The sequence below is a fragment of the Cantharellus anzutake genome (genome assembly GCF_015039405.1).
Source record: "Cantharellus anzutake strain C23 chromosome Unknown EI90scaffold_42, whole genome shotgun sequence".
In the NCBI taxonomy this organism is placed as follows: Eukaryota; Fungi; Basidiomycota; class Agaricomycetes; order Cantharellales; family Hydnaceae; genus Cantharellus; species Cantharellus anzutake.
In genome coordinates this window covers 560,910-581,256 of record NW_024066992.1, presented here as the reverse complement: position 1 = coordinate 581,256, position 20,347 = coordinate 560,910, and the positions used below count along the sequence as shown (strand labels likewise).

Sequence of the window (20,347 nt, the reverse complement as noted above, 5' to 3'; positions counted from 1 at the left end):
GCCATGCTCGTGTGCTATTTCTGTCTCCTTGCCTTGTGTGAAAAGGGGTATTGAAAATTTGAAATTTGTTCCTCGTGACCACCCCGCTCATGGTTAAACTTTGACATCACATATCCCCACTAAGGGCTTCGAGACTCAACCCAGTGAGTATGTGAATGGTCTGTTGTTGCTGTTAGGCTTGCCGTTCTCCCTGTTCTGAAGTTATCTTCGGTGTCTCACACCTCTTAACCCAATTCCCAGACAGTTCAGTTCCGTTTCAGACCCCCGCCCCATATTTGAAGCCGTACAGCGATAGGTTTCTTTGAACGTACTCTGTCAAGTAAGTCCTGGATCCGATAGAGTTGTGTTGCTGATTCTTATGGCTTGGCTTCCCCCGTATTCAGCACCTTAGGTGGTTTGGTGACTCCATCACGTACAGCGCACAGATCCAGCCAAGCAATCCCTACTACTCTCCCACGCATGGCACTCTCTCAAATGGATAATTCATACCTGACTCCTACCCCTCCACCGACGGATCAATATCTCGAGGTCATCCCCGCAACGGATATTGGACAATATACGATTTCGCCTATGACCGCTCCTACCTCGAACCAATCACTACCTGAAGTCTCCCAGGTATCGGCTAACCCTATCGTTATCCCACCTCTGTCTGATCCGGCGGCACCGTCAAGTAACTCGGATCCTTCTGCAACAACTTCGTCGCTTCTGGCGGCGGACCAGTTCCGTTCCTCCAATGGCTCCTACCCCGAAGTCGAAACTGCCCCCATTACTGCTGTCAACACTATCACCCCTGGTACACCCGAACCTACCGAAACCATTCAACCCCAAATCACTCTTTCCCTTCTCCTTGTCTCGGGCCGCAGGCGTACCCTAACATTCCCAAAGGATATAACAATTTTACGAGTCAAGGAACTCATATGGAATACTTGGCCACAGGAATGGCAGAATGAACAACCTCCTTCACCGGGTTTCCTAAGACTTCTGTATTTAGGGAGGATATGGGCCGATAACCTCAGGCTCAGCGGTAAGTTGGTATGGAATCTAACAGTTCTCCCTCTAATGATGCATTTTTTTAAATCATGTGGGATTTACTAGATATGAACATACCTGAGACATCCTCTACGCCTACGGTAGTTCATATCTCTGTCCGCCCATTCGCCCCCGCTCCAGATGATGACGTATCACGGAGCAAGTCTAAATCTAGCCGCAGGCGAACCCGGCGAGCTGCCGATGCCGCGGCGGTCGCTGGTGGGGGCGAGAGTGGCCCGAATGACTCAAACCATGGAGGTGGATGCTGTGGATGCATTATTTGTTGAATTGTGTGACTCAAACGTATGCCTTACGTGTGCGGAGATGATGTTGTTTGTTTGATCATTTTGCTGAACACGCAGTATTTTGCTTTCTCCCCAGTTGCCTATTTATAACTTGATTCTTTGCTCTCTGGATGGTTGCTTATTTCCTGTGTCGTGCTGCTTTGTCTTCATCGTCTACCATCCCATGACGATACCCTCCACATCCTTCATCAGTACCGTTTCATCCACCATAGCTTCAAGTCACTAGCGATACCCAATTAGTAATCCCAGCGCACACACGAAGGACTTTGATTATCGATTGGTAATGATTAAACAATGACCCCCTATTCATCAGAGCCACGGATTCTCTTCCAGGGGATTTTGCGCGCGACGATCTCGCCAATTTGACCCTCTCTCAATAACTTGAGCCCTTCGTGGATCTTGTGTAGTCCATGAAAGACTTCAGGAATGATGCGGTGCTTCTTTATGAACGCGGTGGCATCCAGCAGATCCTTACGAGAGCCCGTGGTTGAGCCTAGGAGGGATGAGCATCGGTTAATCGACACCTAATAAGCAAATAGCGCACCTTTGAGCTCGACATTCTTGAGGACCTCTTCCATTGTGGATTCGATTTTAGGCACTGAAGCCCTGTACCAGCAATATGCTACCCGGCGACCAAGAGTGAACCTACATCCCATAACATACAACAATCGCACGGCCCACCGTGTTTCAGTATCTTGAATGATCTCGCGCAGATATCTCCACCCGCCGAATCGATGATAGAATCTAGCAATGGAGAGTTCCCATTCACGACAGGACCTTTCCAATGTCCTATAGCGCCAAGTTCCTTTGCACGAGTAGTTTCTTGTGGGCTCAAGCCCTTCACATAGACATTTGCACCAAGTGCAAGACATATCTGCAAAGAAAAAAGTAATCTATGGTGAACACGAACATCAATCATGTACTGCGCTGCAAAAGCAAGGGCAGCTGAACTTATAATGAGGACACTATCACAATCGTCTTAATGACGACGGCCCTGATCTCACACAGTTAGTCAAGCAGTGAGCAGATAAGGAAACAATTGACGTCTACCTCCAAGTGGTTACAACTTACGCCAGCGATGGGCCATGAACCATTGGGAAACTTCATCCCCTCCAGTCAGCTGTCATTCCCGGATATGAGCTGCTATATATTAATTGATAGTAAAAGAATTATTGGCTAGCTTCTTTTAACGGCCCTACTAACGAGCGCCTCCCAAAGCTGCAGGACGACTTTTCGCTACGTTGTATTAGTCATCATAGTTACATAAAGACAAAAGAGCCGAGTTAATTAGTCAAGATGATTACATCAATGACACCAAAATGGAAGGGGTTGGGTTGGTTAGTCATCGTAAGTACATGTACAATACAAAACAAATGAATGTGATGATTTACTCTATTGGTTATGTAATGCCCATTCCCTTAAGCGGTGTTTCTATTTCTGACCTCTATTCAGTAGGGTCAATCGGAACCCAGCCTCTCTGGGATCCTGCCTACGACTTTCCCTTCTATATATTATTACGAAGTCATAGAGGCTGGAGTCCTGCCTAAGTTTCCCTCAGGTAGAGAGCTATGGATAGTGTCCCCAGCAACCAGTATGGTGGTTTCATCATTGATTCCGCGACTGCCACATTGGGAGCGTGGGAAAGGCATTGTGAGAATGAGGTTCAATCTACCTCTGCGGCTAAACCTCTGAGCTCTACGAAGAAATCTTCAAGATCCATCTTGGGTTGCGCCCTCTATCTATAGAGGCTGGTATCCTGCCTAGGTTGCGCCAGGTTGTCACTTTCTCCCATGTATGTTCAAGCTGGCGGCGGCCTGTGGTCATACATCAAAATTACACTACCGTTTTGGCGCGAAGGGGAATTAGTGGAGTTCAAAGCTGCACTTGAAAGGTCGACGGGAGCATCGCTCAGTGTAGCACTCACGATCGCGCCCGGTTCCATCGAAGGAGTTTCTGTACGTGATGTGTGCTCCATGCTGAGACCACATTTTACCAGAATCAAGTATCCGGTATTCTACACAAAAACAATGACCTTGAAGTTCTTCCTCTGTTTCCATTATGGGGAGACGCCGATGGAGTCCTTCCATCGCTTCGCACATTAATACTCCGCCTCCGCCGGGGACCTAAAATACCGTACCGGTTGACCCCAATCCAACTCCCGTCTCTTCCTAATTTTCGGTGCTGCCCTCGCGGAAATCCCCTCATTTGTTACCGATGGCATGTGGGAACTCGAGACACTGGTTTTATGTGCACCTAAGTTATCGCCAATCAATTCTCCCCTCCGAGCTCCAAAATTACGGAGAATCAAGATTGATTATCGCACTTTCAAACTCCTTCGATCGGTAGACTGGACTATTCTGCCCCTTGAGCACCTCTCGTCTTTTGAGATTGTGGGCACCAGCCCCTGGTGTTGGGGCCTGGAGGACGCGAGGTTGCTGGATAACTTCTTGATTTACGCATATTTCCCGTCACTCAAGAACCTCCTCGTCCCCAATGCGACATTTTGTTATCATCCCTCCAGCTTAGTTTCATTCTTGGAGAGGCACGTGGATCTTTCGCGGTTCAGCATGGGCGGCTACGAGGAACCTGACCATTCTGTCGCTCGTTTGAGAACGGACTCCCTCATTCAGTCGCCCTTAATGTCCAACTCGTCACCTTTGAGGACATGTGTTTTCCCTTCACTACCCGCACGACGGCTATCCTTTTGGGGGTTTTCGAGGCATTGATGGAAAGGATGCAGGAAGGTGCGCATAACGCATCGGATGCCTCTCTGAATGCCCTACATGTTAATGCCGATACAGGAGGCGAAGCACCGCTCAAGATGACTATAGTAACGGCCCCTCCGATAGACCCCAACTCCACGAATTCTGTGCCCCTTCGTTTGACTGGTCTGGCCATCAAATACCCTTCCAATTTAATTGTCAAGGTGGAAGTTCCTGAATCTCGCATTCGTGAGTCTACTTTCTGCTCTAGGAGGTGTGCCTACACTGTACGTCAATCTGACAGCACCGTGAATGTCTTCCACCGTTTCTGAGTGTTTCATGTTTTGATACCAATCACACCCAGGTGAATGAGCCTCCGGCCGTAAGCCGGCTATGTGAAGTGGGCCTGCTCATTGTGTGTAGAACAGTGCTGAAAGGCATCTCTGACTGGAAAACCGACTGGCGAATCCAAATAACTTTCCTGCGACTTCACGACCATTCCCTGCGACGCGCTGAGACATTGGAAAGAAAATGCACAGGTCATCCGTTCGTCTCCTATCTGTACTTCTATTTCGCACAGGTTTTGCACGCGCGGCCTCGTATACTACATAATAAGATTGAATTTCCCACTGACAGCACAAGTTGTGTGACAAAGCCATGTGATGTTATCGAGCCGCTGCCACGACATGCGACAACGAGGCACCACCACGTGTGTGCAGCAGGATCCTGGTATCACCGGGATCTCGGAAGCTACAGCACCGCACCTCAACAGAGGAGCCCCGGCTTGTAGCCTTCCAGACGAGCTCTACAATAAAATATTCAAGATCCATGCCAACCCCTATCCTGCATTCAGCCAGATTGTTACATTTTCCCATGTGTGTTCACGATGGCGATCGGCCTGCATATCCACACCTTCTCTATGGTCACACATCCAGGTTGCGTTTCCGTTTCAACGTGAAGGACGATTGACCGAAATTAGGGCAAGACTTGAGAGGTCGACAGGATCACTCTTGGACGCGGAACTTGGCTTCGATTCCGAGTATATTGATCAAGCTTCCATAGACGCAGTTATCTCCATGTTAAGACCACACCTCACTAGAATCAAGCGTCTCAGGATCTCGGGGAAGTTTTGGGGAAACAAACTTTTCCTTTCTTGTTTTCCATTGCCAAAAGGAATGGACCACTTAGAGTACCTCAGTGTTGAGCTCATTATATACGATCACATTGCCCCATGCGATATCACAGGAATCTGGAATCAAGCCGAAGACGTTCTTCCCTCACTTCGCACATTCAATCTTGATGTCTACTCCTTCCGAATGGTACCACCATTCCTATTAACACCTGTCAAGCTTCCGTCCCTCCGTAATTTGAGTGTTGTTGGTGCAGTTCCTGCAGAAGCTATCTCGTTCCTCGTTGATGAATCCAAAGACAAACTCGAAGCGTTGGTCTTACGTGCGCCCTGGGGAACAGGAATTAGCACCATCATCAACTCCCCTCTCCCAGCCCCCAGATTGCGAGAAATCCAGATTGGTTATCTCAGTTTGATGAACTTTCATTCCGTCGACTGGTCCACCCAGGTCCTTGAACACGTATTATCTATTGAATTCGTGGACAACGGCTTGACCAATATTGGGATGCATCGCGATTATGTCACAGTGCTGAACAACTTCCTGGATCACGCCTGTTTCCCTTCTCTAAGGAAATTCTTCATCCCTGCCACCAGGGGCTATCGAGACTCCAGCTTAGTTTCTTTCTTGGAAAGACACATGGATCTTTTGCACTTCGGCATGTACATTCAGGAATATCTTGCCCACCGTTTTACCATTCGCTCAATAACGGGTGCCCTTGCCCGATCGACCTCAATGTTCGGGAAGCTTCAGCTAATCACGTTTATTGGCTTGCGCCCACCCTTTAACACCTTCGCAACCGACTTTCTTGAACTCCTCCAGGAAATGATGGAGAGGGTGCAGGAGAGAGGTCGTAGCCCATCGGCTAGCTCTGTGGATGTCCCGTGCCTCAGTGACAGCAGAAGGAGCATAAACACAGTGCCTTTCAAGATAACAATAAAAATTCGCACGTGGGATTCAACAGGCGTGTGCCATGAACTGATCAAGCTGGCTGCCACCTACCCTTCCAATTTAGTTATCGAAGTAATCCCCAAGCTCCACATGCGTGAGTCCACTTTAGGTTGCACATATTTTCTTGATAGAATAATACGGTGCATTTTTGCGATAGGCCCTGACTCATTCGAGTTTTAATCCCGATAACAGCCCAGTTTTGCTTGCCAATCACAAGATATCATTTGTACGGATTCTCTCACCAACTCTCGTTTCACCAGATTGTCCAGGCTTCAATTAACCAGCCTGACGGACGCCTATGACACACGAATAACTCGCATCTTGTATATTGCTGTGTAAATGATCCCAACACTTGACTTTCAGCGGCGCAGCGCTGCTTGGTGTTGGGGTTGACATATATCTGTTTAAGCACTGCGTTACAGCCTTTTCTAAAATTTCTGTCCGATCAAAGTGAATGGGTATTGACCCCGTTCGTAAAAAAAATCACCCAAAAATGATCAAATTTCTCGAATTTTTATTTTTTCAATACAGTAGAGTTAGCGCCGCACGGCCATACCCATTCCCGACCACAACGATTGATCCTACCCTTCACACTGGCCATGATCAGACCGTGTCCTAAGCTACCGTGCACGAAAAGTTCTGGAAATCATCAAGTTTTCCTCACCTGCTTTGATTCTCTCCGAAACAGCGACTGTGCGTCAACTATCATGTTCTCAACAAAGACAAGCGCGCCCACTGGAATGATGACCATTAGCCCCGCACCCGCTCCTGAAAACACCCCAGCAAGCATTCCAACAGTGCTTGCTGATGTATGTGAAGCCTCGTTGCTTCAGGCTGAGCCGGTGGGAGACAGAAACACCATACTCCCTAGTTGTCAAGTTCGCGACTACACCTACGGTTGCCAACTTTATCAAAGAGGTCCCTTGCTGGTGAGCTGAGAGAATGCGGCAACTCTGCAGTCACCGAGATGGGCAATTTGTGCCGCCTCCTTGGTAGTGAGGGTTGAGGACATGAGGACGATGTGTCACTTCATGTCTGGAGACGCGTGTTTGGTACCCATGAGATGGTCATGGTGTATGGAAGCTCGGCTGGGCTGATGTGAGCAGGATCGAGAGCAGGATCACTGTTTCCAATAGAGGCTGGCGACCTGCCTAGATCGCTGTGACCGTCAGTGCTATGGTCATTATTCAACGAGGAATGGGGAATAGCTGTGGGCGCTAATTCTACTAGATGGAAATATAATTCTATTGTATTGAAACATAAAAATATGAGAAATTTGACCATTTTCAGGTGATTTTTTTACGAACGGGGTCAATACCCATTCACTTTTGATCGGACAAAAATTTTAGAAAAGGCTGTATGAGGACCTGTTCATGTTCTAATTGGAGGGGAAGGGCATCGAATGAGATGAGAATAGAGTTTGAAGCGCCCATGTCAGACTGAGGCATGTCGTGTGTGTTGTGTCAGCCCATGTGGCTATGCAAGTTCCACTTCTCTCCTCACTTGCTACACTGGTGGCATCGAGCAACTGGAATGGCCTGTTTAATGACTCCCTGGCTAGAGTAATATGTTTGTTGTCAATTTGGTAGCTTGCCCTCACGTTTGCTGATGTGGGGTTGACTTCGAGGTCCTCTCTGCACGCTGCGCAACGTAGTCAACACAGAAGCTACCAAGGGAGGCATCGCTCACTCCAGCAGATCGGCTCAGGAACAGTAGATCTCGAACGAATCGAGTGCTCAGAATGCATTGATCGTATGAGCTACGCTGTGATGTTTGCGTGTTACCAATTAAACATTGATCTCTGCTTGGCAGGAGGAAGGGCATGATCCTGCTTACCATAATATGGCATCGGCGGCATGAGCCAGTCTAATGCTCTATTTGGCTCCCCTCTCAAGGGGCTCCTTGGAGCGTGTTTGTTGTCCTCCAGTGTTCCTTGCGCCAGCAATTCAAGCGCTAAAGTCTCACCATTTTTGTACCCAAAGATCCCAATGTTCCGCATCATGAACCGCTCGCGTGTGGGTTACACACAGCCCACGATTCAACTGTTCTACTTGCACTCCCCGTTCCCATTGGAATTTTCACGAACAAGAGAGTGCCCACCTGTCTCTGCGATTGAACATCTTGTCTCATATCGTGGAACTATTTGCACGAACGCTGACACCAGCGGCTCACAAATCAATTTTAGCTATCGTTTTCAACCCTTCTGCATTTGAGCGGACGCAAGAGCGCCCAGACGCCCGACGGACCCCACCCATATGGGTATGGACTCGGAAAAAAAAAACAAGCCAGTAAACTATATGGACAGTTATCGGGCATGGGCCTTGTGTCATGATGAAGGCGAGCCATTGTGCGGTGCTGAAAGAGCTTGGGGTTGAGACAGATGGATGCGATCATTGTTAGTCGCTGGAAACTGCCTGCCAGACCGTCTATCCTGCGCCCCCACCCGTTAAAAAAGGTGTTAAAGCAAGGAATAGGGTGTCTTGTGAATCCGCATTGGCAGCAAGCAACTACCGAGGTGAATTTCGATGTCAATAGTTAGGTGGTCAAAGAGCTCAGTGTACGACGGACGGAGCGGGAAAGGCTAGGACTGGAGCTGGGGGCCCATTGGGCTCCAGGCGAGATTGCTCGATGTAGTGGATCGAGCGGACCGCATTTGTCCAGCACGTCAGGCAAATTCTTGTCCCTGTTATGCCTATCGCTCGGGGCTCAGGATGCACCTCCATATTATGATCAAGAATGACTAACATCGGAAAGTCCCTTTTAAAGGGCTCCACCTGGATTTCACATCACGGAAACAAGTCTCGAGAAACATCCGGCAATGCGCGGCTTATGGTGGTTCTCGCAGGATCTTCAAGAAGTGCCCTGTTGGCTAGCTGGCCATGCATGCAGGGGGCTGGTAGCGAACTCTATCCCCTTCCTTTGTCACTGTCAGGAATGGGTTATCACGATGCATGGCACCCTTCCACAGTTGAGAGCGTTAACACTGGCATCAGCCTGTGGGGGAACCTAGCCGCAAGCGGGGACGATGCAAATTGCCTTGCTTCCAAAATTAACTTATCCGTGCACTGGGTGCCCGTCCAAATAACTTGATGTTTTCATGGAAGCATCGGTATTCACGAGTACTAGTTATTTATGTGAGGATATCACTTGTCAAGGACGGTTAACTAGCCCTCAGCCAATTCCTTCTCTCGTTATAATGGGTGCAGGCCGATGCACGGAGGATCGAGCCCACCTTCTCCAGAAAAGTATACAGCGTTGCGTGAAGCTTGCTGTTCGCTGATTATCGGGTTTATGTACTTGCTCCTGCGAGGACTTGAATAAAATCCCTCATTTCAGCCGTTTGAGCGGAGCATAGCCTTCGCAATTTGATGCGTGAAGGGATTATCATTCCTGAGCGATTTTGCCTTTCTCGCCGGTTCCAGACAGCGAATAACCGAGGCATGCTCAGAGACAACACTTGCGCGATTGAACAGTCCAAACCGGTGAACGGACAGTCGAGATATCGTAGAAAATGTATGTGAGCGACTTTCATCCATATTTCCAAAACGTCATCCAGTAGGATCAGTCATCCGCCCGATTATCGGCGTGGATAGGAAACAGAGGACAGGTCCCCAGCAAGTCCCCTCTCCGTGGTCAGTGGCGCTACTCGCTGCGAGATGAGACAAATTCCGCGGACGATCGTCGCCGGCCGAGTTCACGCAGCATGCATCGCCTGAAGGCTAGAGCGGTTCGTTCGCACTTTCATTCAGCTTTGACCAATTCGTTCACATGTTCTTTGTCCTTTCTAGGCTAAAGGTTGTTGGCGGTGCAATCCCCTCTTCCTCGTCCGCTCAGTGGGATGCCGTTGCCAACAGCGCCACTCGCTGCGGATAGCCGTTAACTTTTAATTGTGGATGATCATCACTATCTGATGAGTCCGCGTTGCGTCGCCTTTAGGTCAGGGGGGAGGTTCGTCACGCTTATTTCACCCAGCCTCACTGGTTCATTGTCTTGCTTGGCGTTTCCTAGGTTAATAATGGTTGTTGACGAACGCGCGTTTGCGGTATCTCACGGCTCGCCCCAAGGGTGTTTGTGACATTTTGTTACCTTGGTGCGTGTTACTCCTCCCCAGCGCCACACTGCTTGACTCTGATTTTCTATATAGTCACCTGTATTTCTCTTTGGTTCTATGTCGCCGTTGGCGAACCACTTTCCCATTGTTCTTTTTATGGAAAGCTTCTCTACATTCATATCCTGGCTAGAAGCAACGAAGAGGAGAGTCGAACTATGCGTATCGAATTCGTGACTGTTGTCTTGGCTGTTCTCAGTTTTCATGCATGAGGTTGGGGCAACAGGTGCCCTGGGGCCGTGCTGCGACCCTTTCTTTGGCTGGGTACTGCTTGGGTGGGCTTCTCTTGTTCCGGTTGTTCGATATCAGTTCTGGGCGAATCCTCCACATCTTTCGACCATCACAGCAAGGAATCATGCCATCAACGACACCCAATGTCTGCCGTGCCTGCTTACATCTATTCATCTTTGGTCGGACCGGCGTGGTGGAGATGGCAGCAGTTGGTTGGGGGCATCAAGATCCATCACCAACGTCGGTTGGGACTGGAACCCTTGCCAGTCACCTGCTCAGGGAGGGGAAGGCTGGGCGTTCAGCAGTCTCCAGTCTGAGTGGCAGACTATCATTGGGGGGCGGCCAGGGCCGGTGAGTTACTCTCTTATTGCGATACTGACCCCCCAACACACTAAGAAACTATACGTCAATCGCCCCTCGGCATTGACTGAGATTACAGCTTCATTTTTCCTCAGCCTGACTGACCCGTGTACTTTTTTTGTTTTGTATCGGATATTCAAATGGATAAATTTTTCATTGGATCTAGTACATCTTGTTTTGTGGGATGGAACTTGGATCAAATGTTCTCGTGAAGTCGAAAACGATCAAATTGAGACAGGAAGAAGATTCAGCCGTACAAGCACAATGAGATGGGGCACTCATTGCATGGGGGGTAAACGTTGCATGGAGGGGGGGTTTGAGATCAATTGGCCTTCCCTTCCTGATGCAACGTACATACATGCATAGCGTGAAAGGAACTTACTCGAGGGGAACGATTTGGGTGTGAAACTTATTATATAATGCCAGAGGACCATTGCATGGTCATGCACCAGGCACCTATCGGATTTTCTATACGTAACCCTCAACGCACATGTACCTGAGATAGCTCATCATGGCGGCCAAGTGTGCTTCGCGTCCGGCAGTGGTCGTATTATTTCTCCTCCACTTTGGAGGCTCAGGATGCATAAACAAGTATAGCGTGTTCAGCTCAAAGCCCGAGAATATTGACGTGAATTAAGTTATTTCTAGAACAAATAAACGTGCGAACATGAAAGGACGAAAAAAGAGTTGCTTGAAAGAGAGTAAAAGCCGATTGTTTCGATATAATATCGAAGAATGAACCACAAGAAAAAAAATGTTTTGATACTGAGCCCAAGAGGATCAAGGATGCCCAAACCCAAAATTGAACAAGTGGAAACCGCGTACGACCAAACCAGTTGGACGGACGTTCATGCACCCGAAAAAAAATTAAAATACCCCGCAGAGGACGAATTTGAACACCTACAAAGCAAGCAGACAAGCTAGAACTTGGACCACCCTTCGCCTTTCGCCTTTCGCCCCTTCGCCCTTCGCTCACGCAAGCCGCAAGCCAATAAACCCACTTTTGAACCTCACCGTCGAGTTCGCCCCTTCTCTTTGCTTCGCAAGTCCAGCACCCGAAACCTTTCCTACATGACGAGTTCCCGCTCCAACTCCCACCAACGTAAGTCCTACATCCGGGTTTCCAAACGTCACCCTTCGACTCTCACTCAGACCTCCATTTTCGTTTCCGTCCCCTTCCTCCTCCTCTCCATCTCTCTCCCCCTCATCTACGCTCGGTAGGCCAATAACACTATCCAACAAACCTTCTTCCCACCCATCCCATTCCAAAAATTTATGCGCTTCTCTCCACTTCTCCCTTTCCGATTCAGCGCGAAGCCACAACTCACCAAGCGGCCCTCCTTGCGAACGGATAGCATCTCGGAAGAGCGTGGCGGCGTATGATGGGGATGGGTAGTGATGATGATGATGATGATGGTGGTGGTGGTGGTGGTGGCGGGAGTGACTATGGTGAGACGATGAGTGGGTATGGGAGGAATGAAGATTTTGGGAGGAAGAATGATGTGAAGAATGGTGCGTGGTGGAAGGTGTAAGGTATGCTGGTAAATGAGCACAATGCCAAAGAGGCCTAATCGTCGTTGATTCCCAATCGATGATACAGGTCTAGTTTACGAGCATCAAGAAAGTCCGTAGCGAAATCAAAGCAATAGAAGAAACAATCAGCATCCAGTGACAAGAGATGACAATGCAAACAAAACGACTCACAATCTTCGACGGAACCTCCGGATCCACAAAAATATTATGCAAACTAAGGTCATGAACGTCCAACCCAAACTCTCCGAATTCGTCTTCCCCCTCACGCAAATCCATCCCCAGCTCATCCTCCATATGCCTCCTAAACCGTTCCATATCCTTCATCACACTCTGAACGCGAGCGGAATGCTGAGCCACCAACAAACTCGATCGGATACTCGCTCGGTAATCCCAGTAGAACGTGTCGTCATCGTCATCGTCATCGTCATCGTCGTCGTCGTCGTCTTCATTCTCGGAGCCCGAACCGCCATTCGAGGCGGAAGACCCACCACTCTCCGACGAAATCACGGACGAGATGTTCGTATCCGAACTAGTATACCCATCATCCTCTTTTCTCTTTTTAGGTGAAGGTGAAACGGGGGAAACAGGCCCATGAACCACACCTTCCTCACTCCCTCCCTTCATCTTACCCCTCTTACTCCTCCCCTCCCTTTCCCTCCTCCCTACCCCCCTCCTCTCCGCTTCGACGACCGCCGAACTCCAGGCCCGTCTTCTACTCCCCGGAATCAACCGAGGTTTATGTCCCCTCTCCATCCCTTCACCTTCTCTCCTCACACTTTCAACTTCCCTCCTTGCACATGCATCTAGATATTCGTCCTCGGACTTCCAGGGCCCTCTGTCGATTTCAAGCGGGGAGTCCAATTCTCCACGACCTTCACCGAAGAAGGGCCAGGAGATGATGGGGCCTATGTAGAAGGGGGATGCGGGCGTAAAGGTGTGCTTAACGGTCGGGAGTGGAAGAGGTGGAGGTAGAGAAGTGGGGAGAGAAAGGAATGGGGCGACGGGTGATGAATCATTCGATGAAAGACTCGAGTCTGAAGCTGGGGGTGTAGGTGGGAGTTTATCAACCATAGCACTGGACTCATCAATAGCCGATATTTGTTGTGGCAAGGGTGGAGGCGACATTACGAGAACCGGTGGTGGCGGAGCGATCCGCTGAAGAGGAAGTGGAAGAAGAGGGGTTTGCGGGGTGAACGAATGTCCGAATTCAGGCGCAGTATCTTTCGAGGACGAAAGGGAAGGGATGGATATAGATTCTGGCGAACCCGGCACCCTATCCATATTCCTATCGCTTCCTTTTTCCTCGATCCCTATTCCCATACCTGCCACCCAAGCCTCCTCTTTCTGATATAACGATCCGATCATAGGAAACCGGTGGCCCCAGATCTCAAGAACGATCCTCGCCAATCCCTCCATGAACTCCTTCAACTCCCCTTCCCCCAAATGATGATAAACATACGAAAGAGGGACACCGGGAGCTTTAGACATTAGGATGAATTCGTACCCTAGTTTATTATACGGATTCGAATCGTAATGAAAAATCGTTGGAACCGGTACGAGAGGCGCATGGGTGTGAATATAGTTGATGGTTGCCACTTCTGATTCGACCTTGAGTTTTGGCATGAAGCGGCGGGCTAGACGGGCCACTAGTTCCCGACGGTCCGTCAGGTGAACGAGGAACGCTTTGTGGAAAGTTCCTATTGAAGATTAGAGTTAAAATGGGAAGTATGGGCAAGATAAGCGAACGTAGGTTGTGGGCAGATAAGGAACGAAGGATAGGAAAGGAAGAAGAACGGATAGCAAGCTTCGCAACGATTAGCCAGATTTAGAGTTGTTCAATGGAAGGAGTGAAATGAATGACGGCTCGCATCTATTCAAACAACGTGGTCCAAGTCCGACGCTGAGAGTGTTGACCGAGCGCCAAACGGCTGCCCGATGATGCCGGGGCCAGAAATAGAGCAATGCCCAAACACGGAAATACGAAGAAAAACAACTCGCCTGAACTCAAGAACTGGATATATGCCACTTGGACGCCCAAGACACTCTGTACGACATCCTTCAACACGACGCGGTCAACAGGGAAAGGTCTTTCAGCATCGGCCCGAATTTCAGCTCTTCGATCCTCTTCTTCGTCAAAAGCGAATAAGAGAGAAGCACTAATATTAGCGTCATTGTGATCTCCAACATCAACGGTTGCTACAGGAGATGATTCCGGAGCCGGCACGGAGGCCGAATAGAATGGGGGTGAGGATGGGGGGCGTTCAAGTTTAGTGCTTTGGTCACCCAATTGTGACTGCTCTTTCGCCGCGTGTGGGTGCGCATGAGCGTCAGGTGAGGGTGATCGGGGAAAGTAGGATAGGCCAGGCGAGGATATCCCTGCGCATGTGGCCGTCGTACGAGATTCACCTTCAGGCACAGATGCAAATCCAAGAGCAGGAGTATCAAGAGGATCAGATCCGATGTGAGCAGAGGAACCACTGTGGAGATGGTGGTGGTGATGATGATGATGGAGGGTCTCTTGGAAATAATCGGTGTCTTCAACCCGGACTTGTTGAGAGCGTAGTGTGAGCTGTTCGAGATTGGAGGGACTAACGGGTGTAAAAGGTCTGGAGGAAGAGGCTGAATGCAGGGGGACGTGAAGAGTGGAGGTGGGGGTTGTCATCGAAGTCGAACTTGCCGTTATGCTCATCACCGCTGGCATCAGCTCTGAGATCCCGAGGTAGCCTTGATATTTTGGATGAGGCATTGGTAAAGGGTCAATATTCACGGTAATGAGAGAGATGAGAGCAGCAACACTGTGGACGTGGCCAACGGTTGTTGGCCGACGTCGTAATCGTGGTAGTGACTATGGTAGTCCTCGTGAGCGCTGATGTCACTTGTAGCCAAAGCAAGGTATGAGAGAAGAGAACGATGTGAAGGGGAGAAGTGAGAGTCAAGGAAGGTATTTATTGGATGTGTGGTTGGAGGAAACCGAAGAAGGCCATAAGTGGATAGCATCCAGCGGACGGATAAAAATGTTAGGGCTATATTGAATTATTTAAATTAATTGAAATGTAGAGTGGGGGCTGTTCCGGAGTCAAACTGAATTACATTTATCGATTTGATTCACCAACCTCTCAAGTTCTTTGAATTGAATTCGGATCAACTGAATGAATTATACGGAAAACTTGACTTTACGGGATGAAGGTTGTTTCTCTTCTTCTTTACATTTGTAAGGGGATTGATGCCAAGGGATGTTGGAATTTTTGCTATCAATTCTCCTGGATACCAAGAACAACCATCACATTTGCAACCTTCCATATGTTGAATTGCCAGAGTTCTTAAACATCCGGTGTTTCCATTTTTGGGAAATTCCATCATTCCCGCTCCGGAACACACGTGTTCTCGTTAATGCTGCTTCATAGATGTTTGAACTTTAGGTTCGCCTCTAGATACGTCGCCAAAGGGGAATAAATTTCTTACGTTTACCTGTGGGAAAATTAAACTATTAATGTGAAAGCAAGATTACTCACCCTGCTGACTAGACACGCTGTAGTCATTGCATGTGACGAAATACCGCTCCTAATGCTTTTGGCCGCTTGCGTATGCATAAATTCATAGGACACGTAGCCCTACACCAATTCAACAGGTTACAACCTTGGCGCGGTCAACTCTTCGGTGCTAACCCCAGATTGCCTCACTCATCCAGTCACATACAAGCGGGGACTCGCCGCCCGCCTTCTTCCTGACCCTTTATATATCTCCCCAATCGCCTCATCCCACAACCCAACCCTCCGACTTTCTCTCGGCGCTTCTTCTCGTCAGGGTTTATACGCCTTTTCGTGGAATGATCCGGAGGTTCTAAGTACCTCTTCCGCAAGAGTCTTGGCTCCCCGTTGAGAGGAGCCAAATGGGTATTACGCTACACCCGTTATATAATTGCGTCGGCGGCCGGGTCATGTCAATCCTTCAGCATGGCCGCGCGCGCCAATGGTCGTTCAATCATGAAGCTTCAACCGATTTAACTTTTGCGCTTGGCACAAGTCTGCGTGATGCAGGGTCCAGCGGCGGTGGTGTTATTGCCCTCCGTTGTCACGTGGCAGTGCGGCTATCTTTCACCGCGAACTCGCCAATAACTCATGTCTATCATGCTCAATCTCAACTGCTGGGTACTTGGCGATGATGTTGGCCGAGTGTTCCGAGTGGAAATTTCGAATGCGGACAATGTTTATAAACTAAAGAAAGCCATCATGGAGAAGAAGAAGCCCGCACTCGATCACATTGGCGCACCCTCCCTCAGACTCTGGAAGGTTTCCATCCCAGTCGACCACAGTTTCGAGGGGAAGGTTGAACTTGAAGACAAGCAGGCACTATGGCCTGTGAAGAAATTGTCCACTGTTTTCTCGGATGAACCGGATGATCAAAACCTACACATTGTCGTTCAGCTTCCGCATGATGGTAATAGCCACGGAGCTTCCTCTGTCTGTGACTCATTTTCTCATTTTCAGTCCCACAATTAGATCCTCCTATCTTCGAACTGTGGTGTATCATGCGTGGCGATGACGTTAACCGCATGTTTCCGGTCGAAATTGCGAGTGACAAGTCTGTTGCCAACCTCAAGGATGCTATCAAGGAGGAGAAAAAGCCCGCACTCGATCACATTGACGCAGACCAGCTCGCACTCTGGATGGTTTCCATCCCATACGACGGCAATGTCAAGGAGAATGTGAAGAACGCGGAACTTGAAGATGAGAAAAAGCTATTCCCTCTGCAAAGATTGTCGGACATTTTCTCGCCTCCACCTCTGAGGAAACATCTACACATTATTGCTCAACCTCCACTTACTAGTGAGTGCAATTGATCGACTAAATTTCGTGTTCACCCCTTACCTGCTTGAACGCCGTTCATCTCTTTAGCGATAGCCCTAGCCCCTGGCAAGCGACCTTGTCTTTCTGATGATGTCGACCTTGCGCTGGAATCCAAACTCGCCAAAACTGCCCCTTCGTTAATAGGCAAGCAGGTCGAGTACATGTCATTGCAAAGAGAGTCGAATCAAAGGATCTTGGATGACCGTCCTATGCCAGATTCAGTTCCCCCAATTTCCCTCTTGTACCACGGCTTTGGTCGCTTCCAGGACATCTTCAATCATTATCCAGATCGCCTGGATATGGAGCGACAGAACCTCGAACTGGCTGTTGATTCTTTCGCGCAGAATATGACCCAATTCTATCATCATGAGACGAAGAGGATGGGGAAGGGCCTGTTTGCTTTGAACGAAATTCTCTCTCTTCGCGATCACCCTGGGCTTGACTTTGGTGATTCCTGCACAAGCGGTCACTATGATGGACCGCATGGAGCAGCATCTTGCATTGTTGAGTTCAGAAATGAGCTCTGTGACATTGCTTTGATGCCTACAGTTACGCTTGCCTCTCGTATCGCACATTCGCATAAGGATGCAATGAACCGTCCCAGCGGGCCAGCATTATTTAAAGGTTGGAGGGTCCCATGCCTTGGTCTAACTGTTATTGGTAAGTTGAATGTCTTTGGAACGGTCCAGTATGATGTACATTATGCCAGGCCCATATATTACCTTCTATGCCATAATTTTCCTCGGTCAGTGGCACATTGTCAGTCTGACCCCCACGCTATCATGCATTCCGTCTGCATGTGAAGGTCGTGACCAGAAGGCACTCTATGCTGCCTTTTCTGCTGCATTGGACCTATTGAGTTGCATAGACTCGGATGCGAAACGCTTGATGCACACTCGGCCCAAGCTCGAACATGGTTACTACAAACTCCCATATGTTTCAGAGCTACCCAGGTATGAAAAGAGTGGGAAAATCCGTTTCCGGATTCTCGGGCTTCATCCAGATGTACATGATATTCGTCATCTGTACATTGCTGAAACCACAACTTTCAGCAAGGAGCAAATCATTGTGAAATTTGCGCGTCGGTACTCAATTGCACTGCATGCTCTGTGTGCAAAAGAAGGGCATGCACCGGAAATTCTCGGCTATGAGCCACTACCGGGAGGTTGGTTCGCCATTGCCATGGAGTATATCACCCCCACTGTACACCCCGGTGATTCTGACAACCTGGCGGATCACTGCCAGAAGTGGGTGAATGAATTGCGCAAACTCATGCAATCTTTTCATTCCGCCGGCTTTGTTCATGGGGACCTCCGTGAACCAAACATCCTTTGCAGTGGAGACCGGGTGATGTTGATCGATTTTGATTGGGGTGGGAAAGTCGGGGAGGTGTATTATCCATCTGCGCAGCTCTGTCCTGAGCTCATGGATGAGCGAGAGGGGACTGATCCGAGAATCTTGCAGGCTGATGATGTCCGGGTTTTAGGAAATACTCTCCGAACAATTGAAGAAAAGGCACGTCGCTCTTCTAGGCACTCCCATTCATGAGGAAAACTTTCATCGCGAGCTGGTTGCTGTTGAACCCTGGACTACAGGGCCTCACTCGACAATTTACGTACCCGCTCTTTCCAATCTCGAACCCTCATTCTTGGTCAGTGCAAGGTCGAGACATCGGTTCGAGAACACTGGAGCAAGCTGATTTCGGTTTGCAATCGTTCATGCGCGGTTTCCTGGCCCAACTGTTCCCTCATGATCGTAACTTACGGTTCTAATATCGCGAATACTCGCTTTGTCTGAAATATCGTGCCTTCCACTATCAATATTCTTTCTGTCCATGTTTCCATGCACACCACAAATCACTGACCTCCACCGACTCCTTTTTCCAATCGCCCTGGTACGGTCCATGATCAACTAATGCAGCCTGAGTGCGGGGGAAATATACCCTAGAGTACTTGGCCCGTAACATGCTATGACTTCATGATATCTAGACACAGGCAGTCTGTATAACGTGGAGTCGTCGCTATTGCGTATGTTTGGGTAGAGTGAGAAGTCGACAAATTGTCAAGCCATTAATGCGAGTGTCAAGAGGTTAGCTTCCCAGAGCACGACTACGTACTGAAGAAGACTTGGATTTGGAGGCACAAAACCATCAGCAACAATCAAACAAAAATCTTCCGTGATCAAGTAAAGCGATTTCCGTATATCCCATGTTGAAGACTCAACAGTCATCTTGAATGTTTTTCTATATATATGTTTGCCCTTTCCGCTTGAGATAGCACGGACTAGGAAGACCACGGACAGAGACGAGAGCTTAAGTATTGCGGGCCTAAAAGGATCCATGGAAAAATAAACATTACGATTTGCGCCACTGACATCCATCATCATTCGGTAGGCATCTTGATGAGAGCGGGCAACAGGGAGCCACTTTGCTCCGATGGGACAATAATATAGACAGCGTATGGTGCGGCGCCTCCGCATGAGATGTACATATTCAATACGACCCGTCCAACGAGCAGCGGACGAGCAATTCGGGAATAAACCCAAAACGCCATAAGCCCCAACGCTACCTGGACACGCACAGCGCAGACAGGTGCAGAAAACACCACATAATTATATGTATGCAAGAATGGATCTATGTTTATTGGGTTCTCATGAAATTTTGCGCTCGAATCTTCTCCTTTCGTTCTTTCTTATGCCTCGCTTTCTGGGCCGCACCCCCAGGCCCCTGTTCTTCCGGAGGATATAATTTAGGCTGGAGGATCGTCCAAAGCCATGAAGGATATTCTTTATCTCCTACTGCCACGACGGGCGGTTGATCCTTCAAGTAATTAAGACCGGGCATGACTGTTCCCGCAACGCATGATGACTTGGGCAGATCTGCATTGATGTCAAAAATATCAGAAAGTCATAGTCCGGAGTGGCTCACCTGGTGCAGAATCCGTAGGTACAGATGGAGCTTGGGGATTAACGCGACTCAGGGAGGCCAGTGTCAACGAAAAGGCTCGTGATCCTTTTGGGAGCGCATCGCCATACTTAAGAGAGGCAGTATTGCATTGATGAACTCCTGACCACTGCTCTATGAAAATCGTCTCCAACAACGCCCGAAGTTGAACTTTCATTTGACTTGAAAGAAAAAATTCGGTGTCAGGTCTCG

At 48.9% G+C, this 20,347-nt stretch overlaps 8 protein-coding genes across 8 annotated transcripts; 4 read left to right on the top strand and 4 right to left on the bottom strand.

The window, feature by feature from the left end:
- Positions 1-570: 570 nt before the first annotated feature.
- On the top strand, positions 571-1,316 carry EI90DRAFT_2928889 (ubiquitin-related domain-containing protein; the record flags this gene model as incomplete). The annotated part of the gene is made up of 2 exons (XM_039054975.1): positions 571-1,024; positions 1,096-1,316. The coding sequence occupies 2 exons, from the start codon at positions 571-573 to the stop codon at positions 1,314-1,316; spliced, it is 675 nt and encodes a 224-aa protein (XP_038913433.1).
- Positions 1,317-1,636: 320 nt separating this feature from the next.
- Positions 1,637-3,054, bottom strand: EI90DRAFT_3127315 (uncharacterized protein; the record flags this gene model as incomplete). Its single annotated transcript, XM_039064001.1, has 4 exons — positions 1,637-1,827; positions 1,879-1,956; positions 2,016-2,208; positions 3,007-3,054. 4 exons carry the CDS (start codon positions 3,052-3,054, stop codon positions 1,637-1,639), a joined length of 510 nt encoding a protein of 169 aa, XP_038913432.1.
- Positions 3,055-3,349: 295 nt separating this feature from the next.
- Positions 3,350-4,407, top strand: EI90DRAFT_1834992 (uncharacterized protein). The gene is made up of 2 exons (XM_039052248.1): positions 3,350-4,285; positions 4,341-4,407. The coding sequence occupies exon 1, from the start codon at positions 3,554-3,556 to the stop codon at positions 4,058-4,060; it is 507 nt and encodes a 168-aa protein (XP_038913431.1). The 5' UTR covers positions 3,350-3,553; the 3' UTR covers positions 4,061-4,285; positions 4,341-4,407.
- On the top strand, positions 4,393-6,504 carry EI90DRAFT_1835015 (uncharacterized protein). Its single transcript, XM_039052249.1, has 3 exons — positions 4,393-4,400; positions 4,460-6,208; positions 6,272-6,504. The coding sequence occupies exons 2-3, from the start codon at positions 4,699-4,701 to the stop codon at positions 6,292-6,294; spliced, it is 1,533 nt and encodes a 510-aa protein (XP_038913430.1). The 5' UTR covers positions 4,393-4,400; positions 4,460-4,698; the 3' UTR covers positions 6,295-6,504.
- Positions 6,505-6,750: 246 nt separating this feature from the next.
- EI90DRAFT_3068427 (uncharacterized protein) lies at positions 6,751-7,399 on the bottom strand (the record flags this gene model as incomplete). The annotated part of the gene is made up of 2 exons (XM_039061094.1): positions 6,751-6,980; positions 7,034-7,399. A coding segment is annotated over one exon (256 nt), but the record flags the coding sequence as incomplete, so codon positions are not given.
- A 4,029-nt stretch (positions 7,400-11,428) lies between these two features.
- Positions 11,429-15,327, bottom strand: EI90DRAFT_3068417 (uncharacterized protein; the record flags this gene model as incomplete). Its single annotated transcript, XM_039061093.1, has 3 exons — positions 11,429-12,415; positions 12,518-14,043; positions 14,345-15,327. Coding segments are annotated over 3 exons (2,913 nt in total), but the record flags the coding sequence as incomplete, so codon positions are not given.
- Positions 15,328-16,134: 807 nt separating this feature from the next.
- EI90DRAFT_1834642 (uncharacterized protein) lies at positions 16,135-18,998 on the top strand. The gene is made up of 4 exons (XM_039052247.1): positions 16,135-16,783; positions 16,846-17,172; positions 17,242-17,853; positions 17,903-18,998. The coding sequence occupies exons 1-4, from the start codon at positions 16,465-16,467 to the stop codon at positions 18,739-18,741; spliced, it is 2,097 nt and encodes a 698-aa protein (XP_038913427.1). The 5' UTR covers positions 16,135-16,464; the 3' UTR covers positions 18,742-18,998.
- A 531-nt stretch (positions 18,999-19,529) lies between these two features.
- Positions 19,530-20,339, bottom strand: EI90DRAFT_2975260 (mitochondrial ribosomal protein L37-domain-containing protein). The gene is made up of 2 exons (XM_039055849.1): positions 20,120-20,339; positions 19,530-20,070 (listed from the first exon to the last, which is right to left on the bottom strand). The coding sequence occupies exons 1-2, from the start codon at positions 20,310-20,312 to the stop codon at positions 19,832-19,834; spliced, it is 432 nt and encodes a 143-aa protein (XP_038913426.1). The 5' UTR covers positions 20,313-20,339; the 3' UTR covers positions 19,530-19,831.
- Between the last annotated feature and the right edge of the window lie 8 nt (positions 20,340-20,347).